General features: G+C 38.2%; 1 protein-coding gene across 6 annotated transcripts in view; it reads left to right on the top strand.

Annotated features, from left to right (window-relative positions):
• LOC131280002 (membrane-spanning 4-domains subfamily A member 12-like) overlaps nt 1-22,936 on the top strand; it is a 51,265-nt gene that overhangs the window by 11,823 nt on the left and 16,506 nt on the right. For 5 of the 6 annotated variants that reach the window (XM_058305384.2, XM_071217999.1, XM_058305385.2 and 2 more), the window contains one exon: nt 9,166-9,222. The exons of the other annotated variant lie outside the window; for it this stretch is intronic. In XM_058305384.2, coding sequence (XP_058161367.1) covers nt 9,166-9,222 — 57 coding nt within the window. The remainder of the gene's footprint in view (nt 1-9,165; nt 9,223-22,936) is intronic. 6 annotated transcript variants of the gene reach the window in all.

The following is a 22,936-nucleotide window of genomic DNA, read 5'->3' as shown; positions in this document are numbered from 1 at the left end:
TTATCGTGCCTGATAGTATAGTGGATGATGTGTCATTGTCCTCCATTTTATCCAAAAATCATCAATAAAATCTCTTTATAATAAAAATACACTTGAAGTTCATTTATACAACCAACACTGTTTGAGTCACTAGAAAACAAGCACTTTTCTAGGTGCCTGAGATACATTAGCAAACAAAACAAAGATCTCTACCTATATAGAACTTTTTCCTGATTTGAATCTGATGAATCCAATTAGAAGGATTATGTTTTTTAACTAATCCATTCCTGTGGTTGTGAGTCCCTTTGTTTATATTAGATATAGTTGAGAGATACAACCTTGATTGGATCACTTGATTAGATCTCTTTTGATTGAACCACATCAATGATGTATGGCTCAGTTTGGGTCTATGCCCTCTTACTGGAGCCTTATATAAACAGAGACACAGAGAGAAAGGGGACCGCACAGAGAAAGGAAGCTAACGTTAAGATCCTGCCACATGAGAAAGAGTACAGCAGGACGACAGAGAAGCCCCAAGAGGCTAGAGAGAAGTCCTGGGGAAGCATGGAAAGAGGCCCCCGAGGGACTGGGCCCATATAGCAACTCAAGGCTGAAGAGACAAGCCATATGCCTGATTGCACATGTGGTCTGTGAGATGGTGAACCCAGATGGGAAGGGAGGAAACTTAGCAGAGATGGGCCACCATCTTGCATCAACACGTGGCTGGAAGCTAGGATCACCAGTAGCTGAATTTGGTGTGAAAGCATCTCTGATGGTCCCGTGATCATTTGTATCTCAGTATTGTAAGACTTTTCCCTAATAAAATTCCCATTGGAAAAGCCAATCATTTATGGTACTTTGCATTGGCAGCGCTATGGCAAGCTAAGACAGTGGGTATGTTTTAGAAGATGATAACCCTATAAAGGAAAAAAAGAACAAGATTAGGGTAAGGGGACTGGAATTTCTGGGAAAGACGTGAAAGGATATGATTTAAAATTGCATGGTTGATATAGACCTCATTGAAGAAGTGAATATATTAGTAAGTTATTCCTTATATAAAAATCCATCACAAAACTCAGTGGCATACAACTACAAACAAGCATTTATTTCTCACTCATGCATCTGTGAGTTGGGAGAAATTCAGCTCACCTGTGCTGGGACTAGCCAAGCTTGTTTTCAAGTTCCGTGTCTAGTCCAGATCTGCTCCATTTGTCTCTCATCCTCATTGGTCCAGCAGTTACTGGAGGCATAGTCTTCTCATGATGAAAAGCAGGAATGCAAGAGGGCAAACCCAATTTCACAATAATATTTTAAGCCTTGTTTTGGGTCATGTCTGCTAGCACCCAGGTCAAAGCAAAGTAAAATGGTCAATACCTAAGAGAACAGTCCAACTACTAAGAGACCTTGGCAGGCATATGGTAGTATAATGTTATTACCTGAAAGTAAACAATTTTGACCAATATTTCAAACTATTACAGTAACATTTGAGCAAAGATTTGAATAAGTAAGGATATTGGCCCTGCAGATATGTGGAAGAGGAACTTGCCAGGAAAGGGAACAGCAAGTGCAAAACCTTCAATGTCTGAAGTGTCTCGAGAAAAGTGAGAACAATATTGCTGGAGAAAAGTGAACGAGGAAAGAGTAGTCAACAAGATATCAGGAAATAATGGGTGCATGGGTAGAAAATTTAGTGCTTTGTAAGCCATTATAAGGACTTTGGCTTTTACTGTAAATGAAATGGAGCTATTAGAATGTTTCTGAACAGAGTGAAATAACCAGACTTAAATTTCAAAAAGATCACTTTAGCTGCTATGTTGAGAAGAGAATGAAGGGGGCCAAAGAAACCTTCTAGAAAGCTACTGCTGTTATTCAGGTGAGAAGCAGACAAGGTTGGTAGTAGGGGAAGTGGTGAAAACGTATTATGATTTTAGATATATGATGAGGTGGAGCCAGTTGAATATCCTGATGGATTGGATGTGGATACAAAACAAAAAGAGAAGTCAAGAATAATGCCATGTTTTTAGTTTGAGCTCGTAGAAGGAAGGACTTGATATCAACTGATTCTGGGAAGTCTTTGGGTAGAGCTGATTTTTAGAGGAAGACCATGAGGATTTTGGTTTGTTTTTGCTTTTCTCAGACATGTTGAGTATGAGATATCTATTTAATATTCAACTGGAGATGTCAAATAACCTGTTATATATAGAATCTAGCATTTGGAAGAGGAGCTAGGCCTACAATATGTATTTAGGAGTCATTGACAGAGTGATATTTTTTAATTATGAGACTGAATGAGATCAACAAGGAGTGAGGGGAAAGTATAGAACAGAAATGACCAAGAATTAGAACTGCACTTTCCTTTGTCAGCCGCTAGCCACATGTAGCTATTGAGCACTCAGAATGGGGCTAGACCATACTGAGACAAGTTCTAAATGTAAAGTACATAAGAGATCTCAAGGACATAGTATAAATAAAATGATATTTTAAAATATATCATTAATAATTTTATACTGATTCTATGTTGAAATGATGTTACTAAATATGTGATTAAAATCAATCTTACCTACCTCTTTTAACTTTTCTTAACGTAGTACTGAAAATTTTGAAGTTATATATCCTGTTATTTGCATTATATTTCTATTGAACAGTTTTGGACGAGAGTATTCTGACTGAGGACAGTGGCATGGTTAGATTTGTTTTTAATACCATCACTCTAAGAGTAATAAGAGATTGGATTTTGGAAAGACAGGGAAAGTAGAGGAGGTCACTGCAATAGTTCAGTCAAAAAAAGTGAGGGCCTGAATTCAATTTAGAGCTGCAAAATATATAGGTTCTAAGGAGTTTTCAGAAATTACCAGAAAACTAAAAACACTTAAGTGGAGAATATATGCATCAATTGTATGAATATCTCAAACAATATTCTGATTAAAAACAAGTTTGCCATTGGAAAAATTGTCATATTCTTCATATTTGTGATATGAAAGTAGTATTTGAAACTAGTTAAGGTTTTGTTTGGTTAACTCAGAAAAAATTTCTGAAAGTACTATTTCCTCTGCTTAATACACATTTTGGTTTTTAAAGAAACATTTACCATTTAATTTGCACATAGCACTTTGCTACATGTGAGAATGAAAACAAAACAAAAAACATAAAGCACTTAACTTACAAACTCTACTTCAGACCAGGAGACATTTTAAAATTCATCAACAACAAATGTGTTCTGAGTCCCCTTATATGCAGAAACACTGTGAGGATAAAGGGAGAAAAAGCTTTTAAAGGAATTCCCGGTTGAGAGAATGACATGGATATTATTCAGAATCAAGAATGTTTCAATTTCTCATCTCCTCAAAATATCTTCTTAATCTTCAAGATAGTTTCTGATTTCTTCATAGAAACCTTGATTCTGGTTCTTACATCATGTTGCCAGCATTTTCCATGAACCTTTTCCCAACATGGACAGGAAAGCCTTATAATCCCTAACACAGACATAGTATTATTAAAACATTGAAACAGAATCTTGATAAAAGAAAAAGTCTTAAGTTTTGCCACTCAGTGTAACACAATTCCAGAAGAAAATTGCTGAGAGTGAATTCAATTTGGCACTCTAGCTTACGTATTAAACCTCTAATAATCAAAGGTTATGGAAAAATCTTTGTGAGATAGGTTTTTTTGTTATCCTGTTTTTAAATTTTTATGTTGAAATAAAACACACATATACAAAAGACCAAAATCATAATTGTAAACCTCAATTAACCCCAAATGAATGTATCAGTATTTCTGGTCAAAAAACCCAGAACATTTCTAGCACTTCAGAAGTTCCTCTCATGCTCCCTTCCAATCAATAACTACTTTCTCCTACCCTAACCACTAACCTGACTTCTAACTTCATAAATATAAATAGAATCATTCAGTATGTACTGTTTTATGCCTGGCTTCATTGCTCAACTAATCATTGCAAAATTCTTCTTTTTTATTAATGTAGCTGTAGTTCATTGTTTTTATTACTGATTAATATTCTATTGTATGGCTTTACTACAATTTCTTTATTGAATAGGTGGACATTTGGGTTGCTAACCGTTTGGGGTATTGTAATACTGCCAATGTGCAACATTATGAACCTTCTTGCTCATGCCTTCAGTTTTACATGTGCAGCTGTAACTTTCAGGTTATCTACACAAAAGCAAAATTCCTAGGCCTTAGGTTATGCCCATACTCAACTTTAGTAGATAATTCTAAACTTTTTCAAAATTGTTAAACCAATTTACATCTTCATTAGCAGCTATGACAATTTCTGTTTTTCATATTTGCAACTGTAATTTCTATTGTCAGTCCTCTTAATTTATCCATTCCATTTAGTGTTTTTGGTTTGCATAACCTTAATGACTAGTGAGGTTGAGTATCTTTTCATTAGTTTTTCAGCTATCCGGACATCCTTTTTTGTTAAGGGCTTATACAAGTTTCTTAGACATTTTTATATTGGGTTATCTCTCTTTCTTCTGATATTCTATAGTTCTTTATCTATTCTGATGCAAGACCTTTGTCAGAATATGTGTTCTAAACATCTTTTCTACTCTATGGCTTGCTTATAAGTTCTTAATTTTAGGATTGCCCAATGTAGTACTTTCTTTCTTTTTGGGTAGTGACTTCTGAGTCCAATTTTATAAGTCTTTTCCTACTTTAAGATCACGAAGATATTTTTCTATATTATATAGTAGACAATAAATTGTTTTTACTTTTGGATTTAGATTTTCAATGTACCTAAAACTTGTTTCAGATTTATGGTAAGAGACAAGTTTCATTTGTTTCAATATGGATTTTCAAAAGCACCTTCAATTTAAAATAAAAACAACAAACAAACAAAAAAAAAACCTTCTCATGCCTCTTGTCTGCATGACATTTATTACAAATCAGTGTCTAATTATACTCGTTTTTTGTTTTAATTTTTTATTTTTATTTAAGGAGATACTGGAAATTAAAGCCAGGATCTTGTATATAAGAAGCAGGACTCAACCACTGAGCTACATCCATTCCCCCCAAATTATATTTGAATCCATTTCTGAACTCTTTAACTGCCTATCACTCACTGTACTGGTTTTACACTTCTTTTTTACTATGGCTTTAAGTTTTAATATCAGTAGAGTGAGTCCTACCATCTTGTTTTTCAACAAGTTTGTCTTAGCTATTTTTGCACTGCTTTTCTATATAAATTTTGGAATCTGTTTATAATTCATACACACACCAAATAAACCTGAAGGGCTCATCATTGAAGTTTAATGAGATAGTAGTGTCTTATGGCCTCTATTTTCTGGGGCCTAGTTGAAGATGAACCCTGAAAGCATAAATCAGGAATATGTATGGAATTTATTAAAAGGGATTTTCACACTTTTGTCTAACTCCATTTCTAAAATTCATAACATTATTTAAATTATACTTTCATTTATTCAGTAAATATATTAAACAGCCATTATTTGCAAGACTGCAATAAAAACATAAAACATATATCAAATAAGATAGAAATGGCTCTACTTTCACAGATCTACTTTCTAGTTGAGGAAATAGATCAAACAAGCAAGTAAACATTTAAAATGTTCAAGTTGTAGCTAAGTGTTTAGAAAGTAAACAGCATACTCTCCTGAAGGATAACAGGTGATCCCAGAGTAATTTTATATGGAGCAATGATTCCTCATTCATTGTGCTTCAGGGACCCTAGTCTTTGTTCTATTCCTTAAACACATTGAGGTTGTACTGCTTTAAATGCTTTGCATTTCCTCTCTCTGGAAAATTCTTTCCTCCAGTCTTCAAGACAATGGATCACTCTTGTCATCTGGCCACAGCCATAAGTTACTCTTTCGGAAGTCTTCTTTGTTCCGCCTATTTAAAATGACCCTCAAGTGTTCTCTTGCATATCACCAGCCATGCCTGACGAATGTGAATGTCCTAATGAAGAAAATGAGAATATTAGAAAGCAGTCATATTCCAAAAAATCAAGGTTTTCCTATTGCTCTACCACATCCCATTAACTGGTCTTCGTGTTCTAAACCTTCCTTCAGAGTCCTCCAAAGATTGACCCCTTTGGAACAGGTAATGGTCTCACTCTGTAAATTATTTGGAATACACTGTTGCTTATATACCACTTTGATGTCTTTCATGACTGTGAGTCTGAAATAGAGCTACAAGAAAGAATGACTATGTGCCTCAGCTTCAGCACTTTGTGAGCAGACCTCAGCAACACATAATAAATAACTGTAGAAAATTTTATTTATACTGTGATTTTGCCTGAGACTGAAAGAGAAAAAATGTCATGGTGGGAATCTGTTTTCTTCTTGATAGTTTTGTTTTACGCTTTGATTTCCTGGGAGGCTTTTCTAGAATGAGAAACTCAAGTGGAGGGAGTCCAAGATGCTGTAGAGGAACAGTCTTCTCTTGCTATATGTAGAATGTCTAAGTAAGTAGCTGGGAGACAAAGAACTCATTTTGACCAAAGACCCAGAAAGGATCTCAAATAAGATATGTGGAAGTAGAATATACCAGAGAAACAAAGAAAAATCAATAACATCTGGAATTTTTCCAATTTGGGGCCCTAAGGTAAGGTGATTGTTTTGCTTCAGGGTTTTGTTAATAAAGCAGGACTGCTACACATACAATATTTATGATAATATGAAAATTAGTGTGAGACTGGGAGCTTACACTAAAGTGGGTATTCCTGAGGAAGAGGATATGTGGAAAGCAGACTTGCAGAATGATAAAGAATCACTACATCCTCCTAGCTAAGGCATTGACTTGGATGTACAAGTTGGAAGTTGCAGTTCAATCCAGAAGCTCTAAGTGCCTGGCTATGGTGTTGTAAAGGGAAGATTATGGAGAGATCTGGACACTGATTTCTCTGGGAGCCTCTGCCTCTGTAAGACAAACTGGAATCAGGACAGAGAAAGGGGAGAAAAACAGGTGGCCCGTGTCTGTTTACTACGGCCTTCTCACCAGAATGGTTTCTGCTCTGTCATCTAGACATTGCTTGAGTTTTATCCTTATCAATCGTAACCAAAAATGAGGAAAGTAATTCTGGAAAATGTAGTTCTCAACCTTAGGTGGATGCAGTAGAACCAGGTTGACCATAAGTAATATTGAAAATTGCTTTATATATAATGTATCACAACAGTAGCACAATAAAACACAAGGTAGGACATATTAATCCTCACTTTAACAGTGAGAGTAGCAAAGCTTCATTATAGGTTAAGTCATTTTTCCTGAGCCATACAGAAAGAAAAGTTCTAAGATTTCAAACTCAGATCCTTCTGACTACAAATTGCCATTTCATATTGACATGTTAGAGGGCCCATTTTTCTGGGGAAAGATCTTTCCTTCCCACTTATTAGTCTTTGAGTAGTTTATTTTTAATTCTGCAGGAAATGTTCACACATGCATAAAATTTACAACAATGAGAAAAATAAATTGCTGATAGACTGTAACTAACATCTTTCCAACATATGTCAGGAAATGATGAAAAGTCTCAGTATAAGCTACTCATAGAAGACGTTATGTGACTCATATTTAAATATGTAAGCTGAAGTTCTACTGTATTCTTTTTTTTTTTTTTTTTTTTTAAATAACTAAATATAGAATTTTAATTATAAAATAGTTTCACACATTAAAAACTACATAGAAATTGAAAAACAATGATCTGTATGATACAGTATGAAGGTTTGGTAATTGCATAATTAATTTTATTGATCTAAAAATCCAAATCACTTAATTACTTTAAAAATCTTATAGTTTGGCAGTTTCTTTTTTTTTTTTTTTATTAATTTTTTTATTTTTTATTGACTTTGTAATAATATTACATTAAAAATATATATGTGAGGTCCCATTCAACCCCACCCCCCCACCCCCCCTCTCCCCCCCCCCAACAACACTCGTTCCCATCATCATGACACATCCATTGGATTTGGTAAGTACATCTTTGGGCACCTCTGCACCTCATATACATTGGTTCACATCATGGCCCATACTCTCCTCTATTCCATCATGTAGGCCCTGTGAGGATTTACAATGTCCGGTGATTACCTCTGAAGCACCATCCAGGGCAGCTCCATGTCCCGAAGATGCCTCCACCTCTCATCTCTTCCTGCCTTTCCCCATACCCTTTGTCCATTATGTCCACTTTTCCCAATCCAATGCCACCTCTTCTATGTGGACATTGGATTGGTTGTGTCCATTGCACCTCTATGTCAAGAGGAGGCTCAGATTCCACCTGGATGCTGGATGCAATCCTCCCATTTTCAGTTGTAATCACTTTAGGCTCCATGGTGTGGTGGTTGTCCTTCTTCACCTCCATCTTAGCTGAGTGTGGTAAGTCCAATAAATCAGATTGTAGGTGCTGGAGTCTGTTGAGGCTCAGGATCTGGCTATCACATTGTCAGTCCAGAGATTCAAATCCCCTAAATATATCTTAAACCCCAACATTAACTGCACCTCCAGCACATTAGCATGAAAGTCTTATAAAGGGAGATCCCATCTGAGTCCAGATTCATCACACATAAACACCATTTCCAAAGAGGGGCCATCTGCCCTGGTAGTTAACCCCATCGGCCATGACCATAACTCCCATGGGTCTCTTTAGCCCTCAAAGGAACCAATATCTGGGGGTTGTATCTGCTTTATCTGTCTCTCTGACTCTGCTCAGTTGTGCATGAGGGCAAACCTTCTGCCAGCCTCCAGACTCTTTTTTAGAAACTCGTAGCCATATAAACTGTATTCTTAATGGCATTTTCTGTTAATAAAATATTTTAGTATTATATTAAGTTTACCTATATATGAAATCGCCAGGCTATAACACTGTCTACTGTTAACCTCACTAAGCTATGTGTACCTTAATGTAATTCACCTTATGAGCACGATAAATTATGATTGTTAAAAGAAAAAAAAAGTAAAATTTGTTGCTCCATTTAACCCATGAAGTAACTTCAAGGTGCCCCTGCATTCCATTTCCAATGCATGTGTTACACTATTGTCCATGGACTTTATGGTTTGCCCCACTTCTGTGACAGAGAACCCTTGAACTATTTCCTGAGTTCCCACTAAAGAATGTAGATGAGTTTCCTCATGTTACAGCATTTGAGCTTTTTCATACTCTTTGAGTTTATGTATAAACATAATGAATGGGTATTAAATTAAAGTGACTTTTGTTTCCAGTTTGTCCTCTCAGGAATCCATGCAGTATTACTAGAGAAGAAGCGTTCAAGGAGCTTGGTAAGTCATTATATGGAAAAACTTTAATTTGACAAAAGGCGGAGAATCAATTAGGAGTCAGCATTTTCTCTGAGTCATTAGAAACCTACACAAAATTTTAGAGGATAAATGAAAATATATAAGAAATGTAAGATTCTACTGCCTCATGTCAAAAAAAGAGGATTCACTCCAATGACTAATATTTCTATTAAATTTCATTAGACCTAAGAATAATTTACTATTTATGAGGTTAATCAAGAAGTTAAATTTCTAAATGATAATTGACTCGGTGCTAAATAAAATGTCAGTTATGTCAGTTATGACATGTAAATGGAATGTATGTTAATGTGAATATCTTGAGATGACCCAGAATCTGTTTCTATTGCCTTCTTTTGTTCTTGCTTCCTCACATGCCTAAAATTTTTGATTGTATGGTGAACATTGCATGTGTTGTGTTCTCTTGAGTCTGGATTATATTGTCTTCCTATAAACAGTGTTGGGTTTTGTGTTGATAGGCAGTGAGATAAAAAAATAAAAAATTGGAAAAATGATGAATGCTGATGGCAGGTAATTGAATTCTGGAATAGCAGACTGAGAATCTCCATAAATTCACTTTCCACAAAAGCAAGGAAAGTTCTGACAAAACAACTAAAATTAATCATTTCAGAACAGTGGAAATTAACCATACCCACAAAATGAACTAAAAATCATCTGTCCAAGAGGTACTATTAAACCTCAGAAAGATAGAACATCTGTGATGTTTAAACCTGGGACTTCCCGTCTCCCCTCTGACTAGGAGATAGAATAAGCATTGAGAAAGGGGAGCTGATGCATAATATATGTAGTCATTTTAATGAGGTTGATTGTAAGTGTGTGGAAGGAGATAGAGTTAATGGTAACATTATAGTGAGTATAACTAACACTGCTGAATTATAAATGTGATTATGGCTAACCGAGACAGTCTAGGAACATAAATGTCAACTGAAAGACAGCTCAAGTATAATCTAGGAACTGTTTAACATAGTAAACTCGGTGTTGGATGACATTGTTGTTAATAGTACAAATACAAGAATGCTTTTCTATTAACTAGCACAAATGCACATCACTATTACAAGGAGTTGAGAATATGGTGATACATGGCAAAAAACGTAACTATGTAACATATAAACTATAGTTAATACTAATATTCTTGCATTAATATAAGGAAAGTACAACATCTACACTAAGGTTCAACAATAGGGGTGTATACAAGGATATGGGATTTTTCCTTTTGGAGTAATGAAGATGTTCTAAAATTGACTAAGGTAATGACAGCACAACTCTATGATGAAACTGAGAGCCACTGAGTGTACACTTAGGATGAATTGTGCAAGATATGGGACCACATAACACAGTGAATCCTATGTGGAAAGTGGACTGTGGTTAACAGTACAAATATGAAAATGTTCTTTCATGAACTATAATAAATGTACAATAGTAATACATGGTATTAACAATAAGGTGACTTTGTAAACTATGGAATAAAATTAGTAGTGATATTTGGGGGGGCTTTAAAACATTTATTGATGGTTGATGTGAAATATACATCTTTGTTAATCAAGGCCATTAATCTATTACCATAGATGGTTCACACTAAGTATCTTTCCTGGGCAGACAGCACCTTATTCTTTCCTGCCACACTTTTTTTTTTTGATTGTTCTCTTTTTTATCCTATTTTTAATGAAGATTTAGATTACATAAATGTTACAGCAAAAATACAGGGAATTGGGGAGCAGATGTATTAATAGCTCAACTGGTTAAGCACCTGCTTCCCAAGTACAAGGCCTGGATTCAACCTCTGGTACCTCCTAAAACTGAAACAAAACAAATGAAAACTCCAACTCTTATTAGGAAGTGGATATAGCTCAGCGGTTGAGTGCCTGGTCCCGAGTATTTTTTAAGAAGGTACCAGGGATTGAATATATATATTCTACATGTGTGTATACACACACACACACATATGGAATTCCCATATACTTCACCCCCTCCCACATTTTTCCCCATTAACATCTTCCATTAGTATGGTACATTTGGTACAATTGATGAACACATATTGAAGCATTGCTGCTAACCATGGTCTGTAGTTTAAATTATAGTTTGTGCTTTGCATGGCACAATTTTATAGGTTTTGACAGAATGTATAATGGCCTGTATCTGTCATTGCAATGTCATGCAGGACAATTCCAATGTTCCAAAAATTTCCCATGTTACACCTATTCTTCCCTTTTCCTCCCCTCAGAACCTCTGGTGGCCACTGCCTATATATCAATGATATAAGTTCTTCCACTCCTAGAATAATAATAAGTCTACTTTACTCCATAGTTGCATTCCACCTTGTGTTTGTTCATTCTTCCTCAATCTTGAGGATTTGAGGATGTGATGCCCACTCTGTTTCTGTGAGAGGGGGCTTAGATCCCACGAGGCAGACATATGGGACTGTCTTGCTTGCAGTTGTAGATACTCTGTTTCTTTGGTATGGGTGTTGTCCATCATCATCCTTTTGTTTGTTGTCCTGGGCAAATCCAATGACCTGGAGAGTAGGTGTTGCAGCTCTGCTGAGATTTGAGATTTAGGGCTCAACTGGCATATAAACAGACCAAAGATTTAAGTCTCTGGGACATATATTTAATGAGTATAGTGCTAATTATACTCAAATAAAAAGGGAAGAAGAGCCATGTGTAGGGAAATTATAAATGAGTCTAACTCTGTTACATTGGGGAACATATATTACAAAGTAAGACCCAGTGACAGGATGCCAAATTCCTAGGATTCTCTGCCCTGCCTATAGCATCTAGATGTCTCTAAAGCCCTCAGGAGTCCTGCTGTTTGAGGCACTGTTTATTGTGGCTGTCCATGAGATCCTGCTGAAACATGCATAAGTGTAACCTCTGGAATGACCTCCCAACACATTTTTAAATCTCTTAGCCATAAAAACTCATTTTTATTTAGTATTTCCCCTTTTTGTTCAAAGTCTTTTTCCAAACGCATAGCTAGTTGGTGCTTGGTAATAATCCCTCTGTGCCAGGGAGACTCATCCTTGGGATTCATGTCCCACATCGGGGGATTGCGGGGTGGGAAGATTATGCACTTATATGCTGAGTTTGACTTTAGAGAGAGGCCATATTTGAGCAATAAGGAGGCTTTCAGGAGGTTACTTTCAGGCAATATATAATACTAGAGTAAGTTTCAGTTTCACAAGAAAAGGTTCATAAGTACAGTCATCAATACCAAGATCTAGCATGTTGATTTATCCTCCTTTGCTGAGCACTGCCCATGTACTCAGGAGATTTTTGCTTCTCTATTAGAAAATGTAGCAGGACTTCTCAGGATGGGAATTTAGTATTCTTTCATTTATAGTGTGGGTCTCCACCCACCAAGACAATGCCCCATTACCTCTTGAACATATTCATATGCCATAGAGGTATGCCCCAGGTACACCTCTACCCACACATCCCCTCACCATTGACACCCTGCACCAGTGATCCTCCCCTGCCTCAGTTGTGACCCTTCTCCAATCCAAAACCTCCCCAAAAACAAAGATAAAAAATAAGCAGATGAAAATAAGAAAATAAAATAATAATATGAAATAACAAATAAAATACAAAAATAAAAAATGAAATAATGTTTTCATTGTCTTTCATCACTCTGTAAGATGTTATCTTTTATGTTCAGTGAAAATTTCTTCTATATGGTCCCCCAGTATCTTTTCTTTCCCTTTATCTTCGAAGAAGCTTTAGGTTACAGAAAAGTCACATAAAAAAACAGATTTTAATATACCCAAACCCCTCGTCCTTTCCCACTCTCCCCTATTAATAACATTTTACATATGTATGGCACATTTGTTACAATTGATCTACAAGTATTGAGACATTTCTACTAATCATAATCAATGGTTTACATTATGGTTTACATTTTGCACTGTACATTTTTACAGCTTTTGACAAAATTTAAGTGACCTGTATCCATCATTGCAAAATCATAAAGAACAATTCCAATGCCTTAAAAATGCCCTATGTTGCATCTACTCTATTCTTCCTTCCCCTTCCTTTTGGAACCTATGGCAACCACTAAGTTTCAATTTTTGAAGAATAAGGTTCACAGTTTTATGCAATAATATTGAGGACTTGACATATTGGACTGTTTTCCTTTATTAGGCACTTCCTATGTTCTTGAGAGAGTCTTGTGCCTGTAAATGAGAACACAGCTGGACTCCCCAGGATGGGAGTTTAATATTTTCTTGTTTATTGTGTGAGTCTCCACCCACTGAGATACCACAATATGACAAGATGAACACTTTCATATTCCGTAGAAGCATGCCTCAGGTATGCCTTATCCCGCATACCCCATCACCCTCGATGCCCTACACCAGTAACCTTCCCTGGCCATATGTGCCAAAAGAACATTCCCACCATTGTAGTTTAAACCACAGTCCTATAAATTCCCATAGTTTACCTGCTTCTTCCTCCATCCCTCCCCCCAGTTCCATGGATATTCCAACACAATCCCCTGTACCCTACTCCCCCACTATCAAACATTCCAGCGCTATCAAACCCGATCATATCACTATACCACTATCACCCCCATTTACTGCCCAACCACCTCCTTCCACCTTATCATAGATTTTGCCCATATTGAGCACTGGCTCACCACTCTCAACTCCCTTTCTGTCTCTGAAAACCTATCTTCTAGCTTTGTGAGACTGCTTGGTTTGTTTGCTTAAGTCATATCAGTGAGAACATGTAATATTTGTCTTTCAGTGCCTGGCTTACTTCACTCAAAATAAGGTGTTCAAGCTTCATCCATGGTGTCCAGTGTCTTAAAACTGCATTCCTTCTTATAGTTCAGTAATATTCCATTGTATGTATATAATACAATTTGGTTAACCATTCATCTGTAGATAGACACTTGGGTTGCTTCCAACTTTTGGCAATAGTGAATAATGCTGCTATGAACATTGGTATGCATATATCTGTTTGTGTCTCTGCTTTCAATTCTTTTAAATACATGCCCAGAAATGGGATTGCTGGATCAGATGGCAGTTCTATAATTAGCTTCCTGAAGAACTGTCAAACAGTCCTCTACAGTGGTTGCACCATTCTACATTCCCAACAGCAATGGATGAGTGTTCCCTTTCCTCCACAACCTCTCCAAGACTTGTAGTTCTCTGTTGTTTTAATAGTTGCAAGTCTGATGAGTATAAGATGATATCTTATTGTGGTTTTGATTTGCATTTCCCTAATAGCTAGTGATGTTGAGCATCTTTTCATGTGCTTTTTAGCCATTTGTATTTTTTCTTTGGAGAATATCTATTCAAATCTCCTGCCCATTTTTAAAATGGGATATTTGTCTTTTTATTTTCAAGTTGTGGGATTTCTTCGTGTATGCTGGATATTAGACCCTTATCAGATAAATGGTTACCAAATATTTTCTCCCATTGAGTAGGCTGCCTTTTCACTGACTTGACAAACTCCTTTGAAGTTCAAAAGTTTTTAATTTTGAGGAGTTCCCATTTATTTACTTTATCTTCCGGTGCTCACACTTTGAGTGTAAAGTTTATGAAACTATTTCCTACTACAGGATCTTATAGATGCTTCTCTACATTATTTTCTAGGTGCTTTATGGTTTTGAATCTTATATTTAGATCTTTGATCCATCTTGAGTTAATGTTGTATAGAGTGTGATGTGGTGATCCTCTCTCATTCTTTTGCATATGGATATCCAGTTCTCCAAGCACCATTTGTTGAAGAGGTCATTCTCTCCCATTGAGTGGGCTTGATGGCCTTGTTGAATATCAGTTGACTGTATATGCAAGCATCTATATCAGAACTCTAAGTTTGGTTCTGTTGTACAGTATGTCTATCCTTGTGCCAGTGCCATGCTGTTTTGACCACTGTAGCTTTGTAGTATGCTGTAAAAGTCAGGTAGTGTGATTCCTCCAATTTTTTTTTTCTTTTTCAATGTTTTTGACTATTTAGGGCCCCTAGCCCTTCCAAATAAATTTCATAATTAGCTTTTCCTATTCAGTAAAAAATGCTGTTGTAATTTTTATTGATATTGCATTAAATTTATGAATCAGTGTAGGTAGAAGAGACATCTTAATTAGGTTTAGTCTTCCAATCCATGAGCATGGAATATTCTTCCATTTACTTAGGTCTTCTTTCATTTCCTTTAACAATATTGTGTAGTTTTCTGTGTACAAGTCCTTTACATATTTAGTTAGGTTTATTCCTAGGTATTTGATTCTCTTATTGGTGTACAGAAATGCTACTGATTTTTGTGTATTGATCTTACATCCTGCCACTTTACTGAACTTGTTTATCAGCTCTGGAAGTTTTGTTGTAGATTTCTCAGGGCTTTCTATGTGTAGGATCATGTCATCTGAAAATAGTAAAATTTTTACTTCTTCATTTCCAATTTGGATGCCTTTTATATCACTTTCTTGCCTAAGTGCCTGAGCAAGTCCTTCAAAAATAATGTTAAATATTATTTACATTATATATTGACAGTGGGCATACTTCTCCTGTTCCAGATCTTAGAGGGAAAGCTTTTAGCATTTCATCATTGAATATGAACCATCCTTGCATACCAGGGGTGAAACCCATTTGGTCAAGGTGTATAATTCATTTGATGTGTTGTTGAATATGATTAGCAAATATTTTGTTGAGGATTTTAGCATCCAGTTTCATTAGAGAAATTGGTCTGTAGTTTTCTTTTCTTGTGATATCTTTTTTCAAAAAGATTTTTTAAAATTTATTTCTCTCTCCTTAACTGCCCCCCGCCCAGTTGTCTGCTCTCTGTGTCCATTCGCTCTGTGTTCTTCTGTGTCCGCTTGTATTCTTGTCAGCTGCACCCAGAATCTGTGTCTCGTTTTGTTGCATCATCTTGCTGTGTCAGCTCTCTGTATGTGCAGCACCATTCCTGGGCAAGCTGCACTTTTTTCACACTGGGCAGCTTTCCTTACTGGGCGCGCTCCCTGCACGTGGGGCTCCCCTAAGTAGGGGACAACCCTTCCTGGCGCAGCACTTCTTGCACACATCAGCACTGCGTGTGGGCCAGCTCCACATGGGTCAAGGAGGCCCAGGGTTTGAACCGCGGACCTCCCATGTGGTAGATGGATGCCCTAACCACTGGGCCAAGTCCGCTTCCCTAATCTTCTCAAAGAATCAGCTTTTAGCTTCATTAATTTTTTTCTAGTGTTTTTTAATTTTCCATTTAATCTAGCTCTGCTCTAATCTTTCTTATTTCCTTCTTTCTGCTTGCTTTGGGATTAGTTTGTTGTTCTCGTCTGGTTCCTCCAGGTGTGCAATTAGGTCTTTGGTTTTAACTCTTTCTTCTTTTTTAATTTAGGCATTTATGGCTATAAATTTCTCCCTCAGGCTACAGAGACCCACAGGTTCTATGGTCATGGCAGATGGAGTTCAGTGCCATCTCAGTTGGCCCTACTTTGGAGTTTGTGTTTCTGTGTTATGGAGCTGGACTCAGATGTGATCTTTGTCCATAAGTCTCTCCTGTTACTTTTCCTGGAACTGTAGTTGTTGTTGGGGTTTAATATATATCCAGGGGACCTGAATCTCTGGACTGACCATGTGATGGCCAGGCCCTGAGCCTCAGCAGACTTGCAACTCCTACACTCTGGTTTATTGGACTTACCCCAGTCATCTAACATGGAGGTAAAGAAGGTCAACCACCACACCAGGGAGCCAAGAGTGCCTACAACTGAAAGCAGGAGAATTGTATCCAGCATCCATGTGGAATCTAAGCCCCCTTTTGATATAGATGTGGAGTGGACACAACCATTCTAAGGTCCACAGGATGAAGGAATAGAGTATAGATGAGAGTGGACTTACTGATATTCTATTCATGAACTATTGTGATTAGTAATCAAAGAAAATGTGGCATTGGTGTGGAGAAAGTGGCCATGGTGGCTACTGGGGGTAAGGAGTGGGAGGAAGAGATGTGATGTGGGGGTGTTTTTGGGACTTGACGTTTTCCTGGGTGGTGCTGCAGGTACAGTTACTGGACATTGTATGTCGTCCCATGGCCCACTGGATGGAACGCGGGAGCGTGTGGGCTATGATGTAGACCATTGACCATGAGGTGCAGCGGTGCTCAGAGATGTATTCACCAAATGCAATGAATATCTCATGATGATTGAGGAGGTTGTTGTTATGGGGGGAGAAGTGGGGGGAGGAGGTGGGGGATATATGGGGACCTCATATTTTTTTAATGTAACATTAAAAAAATAAAGACAATTTAAATAAATAAATAAATAAAGTGCCAAAAAACAAAATTTCTCCCTCAGGACTGCTTTTGCTGCATCCCATAGGTTTTGATATGTTGTGTTCTCATTTTCTTCAAGGTTATTACTGAGTTCTTTAACAATTTCCTCCTTGACCCACTGATTTTCTAAGAGTGTGTTTTTTAGCTTCCATATCTTTGTGCCTATTCTGATTCTATGCCCCTTATTGATTTCCAGATTGATTCCATTGTGGTCTAAGAAATTACTTCGTATAATTTCAATCTTTCTGAATTCATTGAGAGTTGCTCTGTGACATAACATGTGTTTTATCCTGGAAAACAATCCATATGTGCTCTAGAAGAATGTATATCCTGCTGTAATTGGGTGTAATGTTCTATATATATTAGGTCCAGATCCTCTAGCATATTATTCAATGTCTCTGTTTCTTTATCAACCCTCTGTTGAGATGTTCTGCCTAAGGGAAATAATGGTGTATTAAACTCCCCCACTATAATTGTAGAGGCATCTATTTCTCCACTAGTTTTTCCAATGTTTGCCTCCTATATTTTGAGGTGACCTGGTTAAGTGCATAAATGTTTATGATTGTTCTTTCTTCTTGATAGATTACCCCTTTTATTAATATATAGTGTCCTTCTTTGTCTCTTAAAATAGTTTTGCATTAAAGTCTATTGTATTTGTCAGGGTTCTCTAGGGAAACAGAATCAACAAGAGATATCTGTCAATAGTATGAGATTTTATAAGAGTCTCTCAGGCAGCCGTGGGGATGCATGAATCCAGGTTCCACAGGCAGGCTGCAACCAGGGGCTCCTATGAAAATCTAGTGAAGGTTCTGGACAAGTTCTGAGAGATGTTGGCTGTCCAAAGATGAACTAGGAAATTCTCTCTCAATGCTAGGATCACTTCCCCCTTTAAGGCATTCAACTGATTGGGTTAAGCACCACTCATTGCTAATGGCAGTCTCCCTGATTGATGTAATTCTAATCAGCTATCTATCATTTACCACTGCAGTAAAGTCAATGGTGACTAAAGTCCATAAATGCCCTTGTATTATAGTTAGCCCAGTGCTTGCTTGACCAAACAACTAGGCACAATTATCTGGCCAAATTGACACAATAGTCTAACCATCACAGTCCACCCCTTGTCAACTTGGCAGACATGCACATTAGCTTAAACCATACTTAGTCCCTAAGTAAAAATAATAACAGACATGCATATACATATATTTCTCCTAACAATATTCAATTCTCCTATGTTCAACCTGAAATGCATTAATTCCATACAAATTGGGTGCAAGTTTTTGGGTAATATTCACTCTCAAACGTGACATCCTCAAATATTATGACATGAAACTGATACAACTTGTTATATGATAAGGAAAAAGTTTGGGGAAGAAGGCAAAGAAATTTGTTTTGTGTTCATATACAACCAATCATCATCATAAAACAAGGAAGAAAGATTCATGACAGTCCTTGTTTCTGTAACTGGTCATGTGGTCAAAGTTCTTATTTATCACTACCTTCTTCTGCTGCCCATTCCATGTTTCCGTTACCTTCAGCAAGCACTTCAGCTGGCCATGGTTCTTTGCCTGGTGGGGTAACCCAAACTTTCATTCCTGAAGATTCTGGGCCATTGTTATTTCGGCTTAGATTTGGTTGTTGCAATTTTCCATTGTCTTTAATCATAGCACATGGCAGTACTAGGATGTGCCCCAGAGGATCTCCTGTGTTCCAGGCAAACTCTTCTTGACTCCCTTATGTAGATGCAGTCCTATTTCCCCTTGATAGTCAGGATCAATCACCACAGCCAGTACAGTAATCCCTTCTTTGACTGTTGATTCAGAGGTAAGAGGAGCCCAAAGTGGCCAGGTGGCAATTTTAACTTCCAGTTCAATGGAATCACCATTGTGTTCCCTGGTGACAGCACTCCTCCTTTTGGGACTAAAACCTGTAGACTAGCAGAGTTTGGGGTTGCCAGGACAGGAAGCAAAAATTTTCCTAGTGGGTCACTAGGGGTAATAGTGAGTGGTGCCACTCCCATTTCCATCCCTTGATTCCTGGACCCATGGATCCTGGTATGGGAGGAACATCACCATAGAGCGGATGCTGATTTAGAGCATACACAGCCTCCATGAGAACATTGCCCCAGCCCTGCAAGGTATTGCCCACTACCTTGACCGTAATTGAGTCATAATTGAGTCTTAAAAGGCCATACTACTGTTCTATCAATCCAGCTGCTTTAGGGTGATGGGGAACACAATAAGACCAGTGAATTCCATGGGCATGTGCCCATTCCCATGCATCATTTGCTGTGAAATGGATTCCTTGATTAGAAGCATTGCTGTGTGGAATGCCATAGCAGTAGATAAGACATTTGGTAAGTCCATGGGTGATAGTTTTGGAAGAAGTATTGCATGCAGGAAATGCAAACTGATATCCAGAGTATGTGTCTATTCCAGTTAACACAAATTGCTGCCCCTTCCATGGTGGAATGGTCCAATGTAGTCAACCTGCCACCAGGTAGCAGGCTGGTCACCTCAAGGAATGGTGCCATATTGGGGGCTGAGTGTGGGTCTCTGCTTCTGGCAGATTGAGCTCTCAGCCATGGCTGTAGCCAAGTTAGCCTTGGTAAGGGGAAGTCTGTGTTGCTGAACCCATGCATAACTTCCATCCCTACCTCCATGGCCACTATGTTCATGAGCTCATTGGGCAATGACAGGAGTGGCTGGGGAAAGAGGCTGAGCATTAGCCACAGAATAGGTCATCTTATCCACTTGATTATTAAAACCTTCCTCTGCTGAAGTTACTCTCTGGTGAGCATTCACATGGGACACAAATATTTTCATGTTTTTTGCCCACTCAAAAAGGTCTATCCATATACATCTTCCCCAGACCTCTTTGTCACCAATTTTCCAATCTTGTTCCTTCCAATTGCTTGTCCATTCAGCCAAACCATTGGCAAGAGCCCATGAATCAGTGTACAAAGGCACCTCTGACCATTTCTTCTTCCAAGCAAAATGAACCATGAGGTGGACTGCCTGAAGTTCTTCCCACTGGAAGGATTTGCCCTCACCACTGTCTTTCAGGGATGTCCCAGAAAGGGGCGGCAGTGCTGCAGCTGTCCATTTAGGGTGGTACCTGCATATCATGAAGAACTATCTGTATACTGGGCTCAAGTTTTCTCTTCCTCAGTCAACTAATTGTAAGGGATTCCCCAAGAGGCCAAAGCTGTGGGCTGGAAAGAGAAGGTAACATGGCAGGGGTGGTGACCATGGGCATTTGAGCTACTTCCTCTTGTAACTTTCTTGTGCCTTCAGAATCCACTTGAGCCCTATCTCGTATATACCTCTTCCACTATATTATGGAGTGCTGCTGTGCACACCCGACTTTATGGTTTGGTGGGTCAAACAATACCCAGCTCATGATAGGCAACTCAGGTGTCATGGTAACTTGATGGCCCATGGTTAAGCATTCAGTCTCCACTAAGGTCCAGTAGAAGGCCAAAAGCTGCTCTCAGAAGGAGTAGTTATCTGCAGAGGATGGCAGGGCTTAGCTCCAAAATCCTAAGATTCTGCATTGTGATTCTCCTATAGAGGCCTGCCAAAGGATCCAGACAGCATCTCTGTTTGCCATGGAAACTTCCAGCACCATTGGTTCTGCTGGATCATATGGCCCAAGTAGTAGTGCAGCTTGCACAGCAGCCTGGATCTGATGCATAGCCTCTTCTTGTTCTGGTCCCTAATCAAAACTAGCAGCTTTTCTGGCCACCCTGTAAAAGGACTGGAGTAGCACACCCAAATGAGGAATGTGCTGTCTCCAAAATCCAAAGAGACCAACTAAGCATTGTGCCTCTTTTTTGCTCATAAGAGGGGCCAGATGCAATAGCTTATCCTTCACCTTAGAAGGGATATCTCAACATGCCCCACACCACTAGACACCTAGAAATTTCACTGAGGTGGAAGGATCTTGAATTTTAATCGGATTTATCTTGTATCCTCTCTCATGAAAATGCCTTACTAATAAGTCTAGAGTCTTTCCTACTTCTTGCTCACTAGATCCTATCAACATGATATCATCAATATAATGAACAGTGTCATGTCTTGTGGGAGGGAGAGATGATCAAGGTCACTGCAGACAATATTACAACATAGGGCTGGAGAGTTGATATACACCTGAGGCAGGACAGTGGAAGTATACTGATGGCCTCACCAGCTGAAAGCAAACTGTTTCTGGTGGTCCTTACTAATAGCAATTGAGAAAAAACCATTTGTCAAATCAACAGCTGCATACCAGGTACCAGGGGACATGTTGATTTGCTCAAGCAATGATACCACATCTGGAACAGCAGGTGCAATTGGAGTCACCACCTGGTTAAGTTTACAATATCTACTGTCATCCTCCAAGATCCATCCATTTTCTGTACAGGCCAAATAGGAGAATTGAATGGGGATATGGTGGGAATTACACCCCTGCATCCTTAAAATCCTTGGTGGTGGCGCTAATCTCTGCAATCCCTCCAGGAATCTGGTATTGCTTTTGGTTTACTAATTTGCTAGGTCGGGGCAGTTCTAGTGGCTTCCATTTGGCCTTTCCAACCATAATAGCCCACACTTCACAAGTCACAGATCCAATGTGGAGATTCTACCAGATACTGAGAGTGTCTATTCCAATTATGCATTCTGGAACTGGGGAAATAACCAAAGAATGGGTCCAGGGACCCACTGGACCAAATGTGAGATGGACCTGAGCTAAAACCCCATTAATCACCTGAATTCCATAAGTCTCTATTCTGACTGGTGGTCCACAGTGACATTTGGGTCTCCTGGAATTAATGTCACTTCTGAGCCAGTGTCTAATAATCCCTGAAATGTCTGATCATTTCCTTTTTCTCAAACATAGTTACTCTGGTAAAAGGCCATAGATCTCCTTGGAGAAAGGTGGGAGGAAGATTGAGAGTATAAAATTTGGGGCAGTTTAACAGGATCCTTCCCCAAGGAGATCCACCCTTCTCCTCATTCAAGGGGCTCTGGGTCTATAAACTGTCTCAAATCTGGGAATTGATTAAGGGGCCATGATTCTCTGCATCTGTAATTTGAGTTAGGGTTTTGTTCACTCAACCTAGACCTCTTCTGTTTATACAGATCCAGAAGAAATTTAATAGACTGCCCATCTACTTCACTGCTAGGTAACCTGTGATGTATTAACCACCGCCATAACTCTATGCGACTCAGATTATTTTGAGTGCTTATTTGAATCTGCCTTTCATTGTGGTAGCCACACCCATCTTGACTTTGGCAATTAACCAGGAATACTTGACTTTTACCAGAGAGATGTCTATCATCCCCATAATATTTAAGGATTCTAATTCCATCACAGCCCTCCCTACAGTAATATCTGGACTACAGAGAAGAGCAACCACAGAGCTCTTCAGGGAAGATGG

This window comes from Dasypus novemcinctus, chromosome 10 (genome assembly GCF_030445035.2).
Source record: "Dasypus novemcinctus isolate mDasNov1 chromosome 10, mDasNov1.1.hap2, whole genome shotgun sequence".
NCBI classification, from domain to species: Eukaryota; Metazoa; Chordata; class Mammalia; order Cingulata; family Dasypodidae; genus Dasypus; species Dasypus novemcinctus.
Note: the sequence above shows the minus strand (reverse complement) of the source record. Positions and strands in the feature narration are given on the sequence as shown.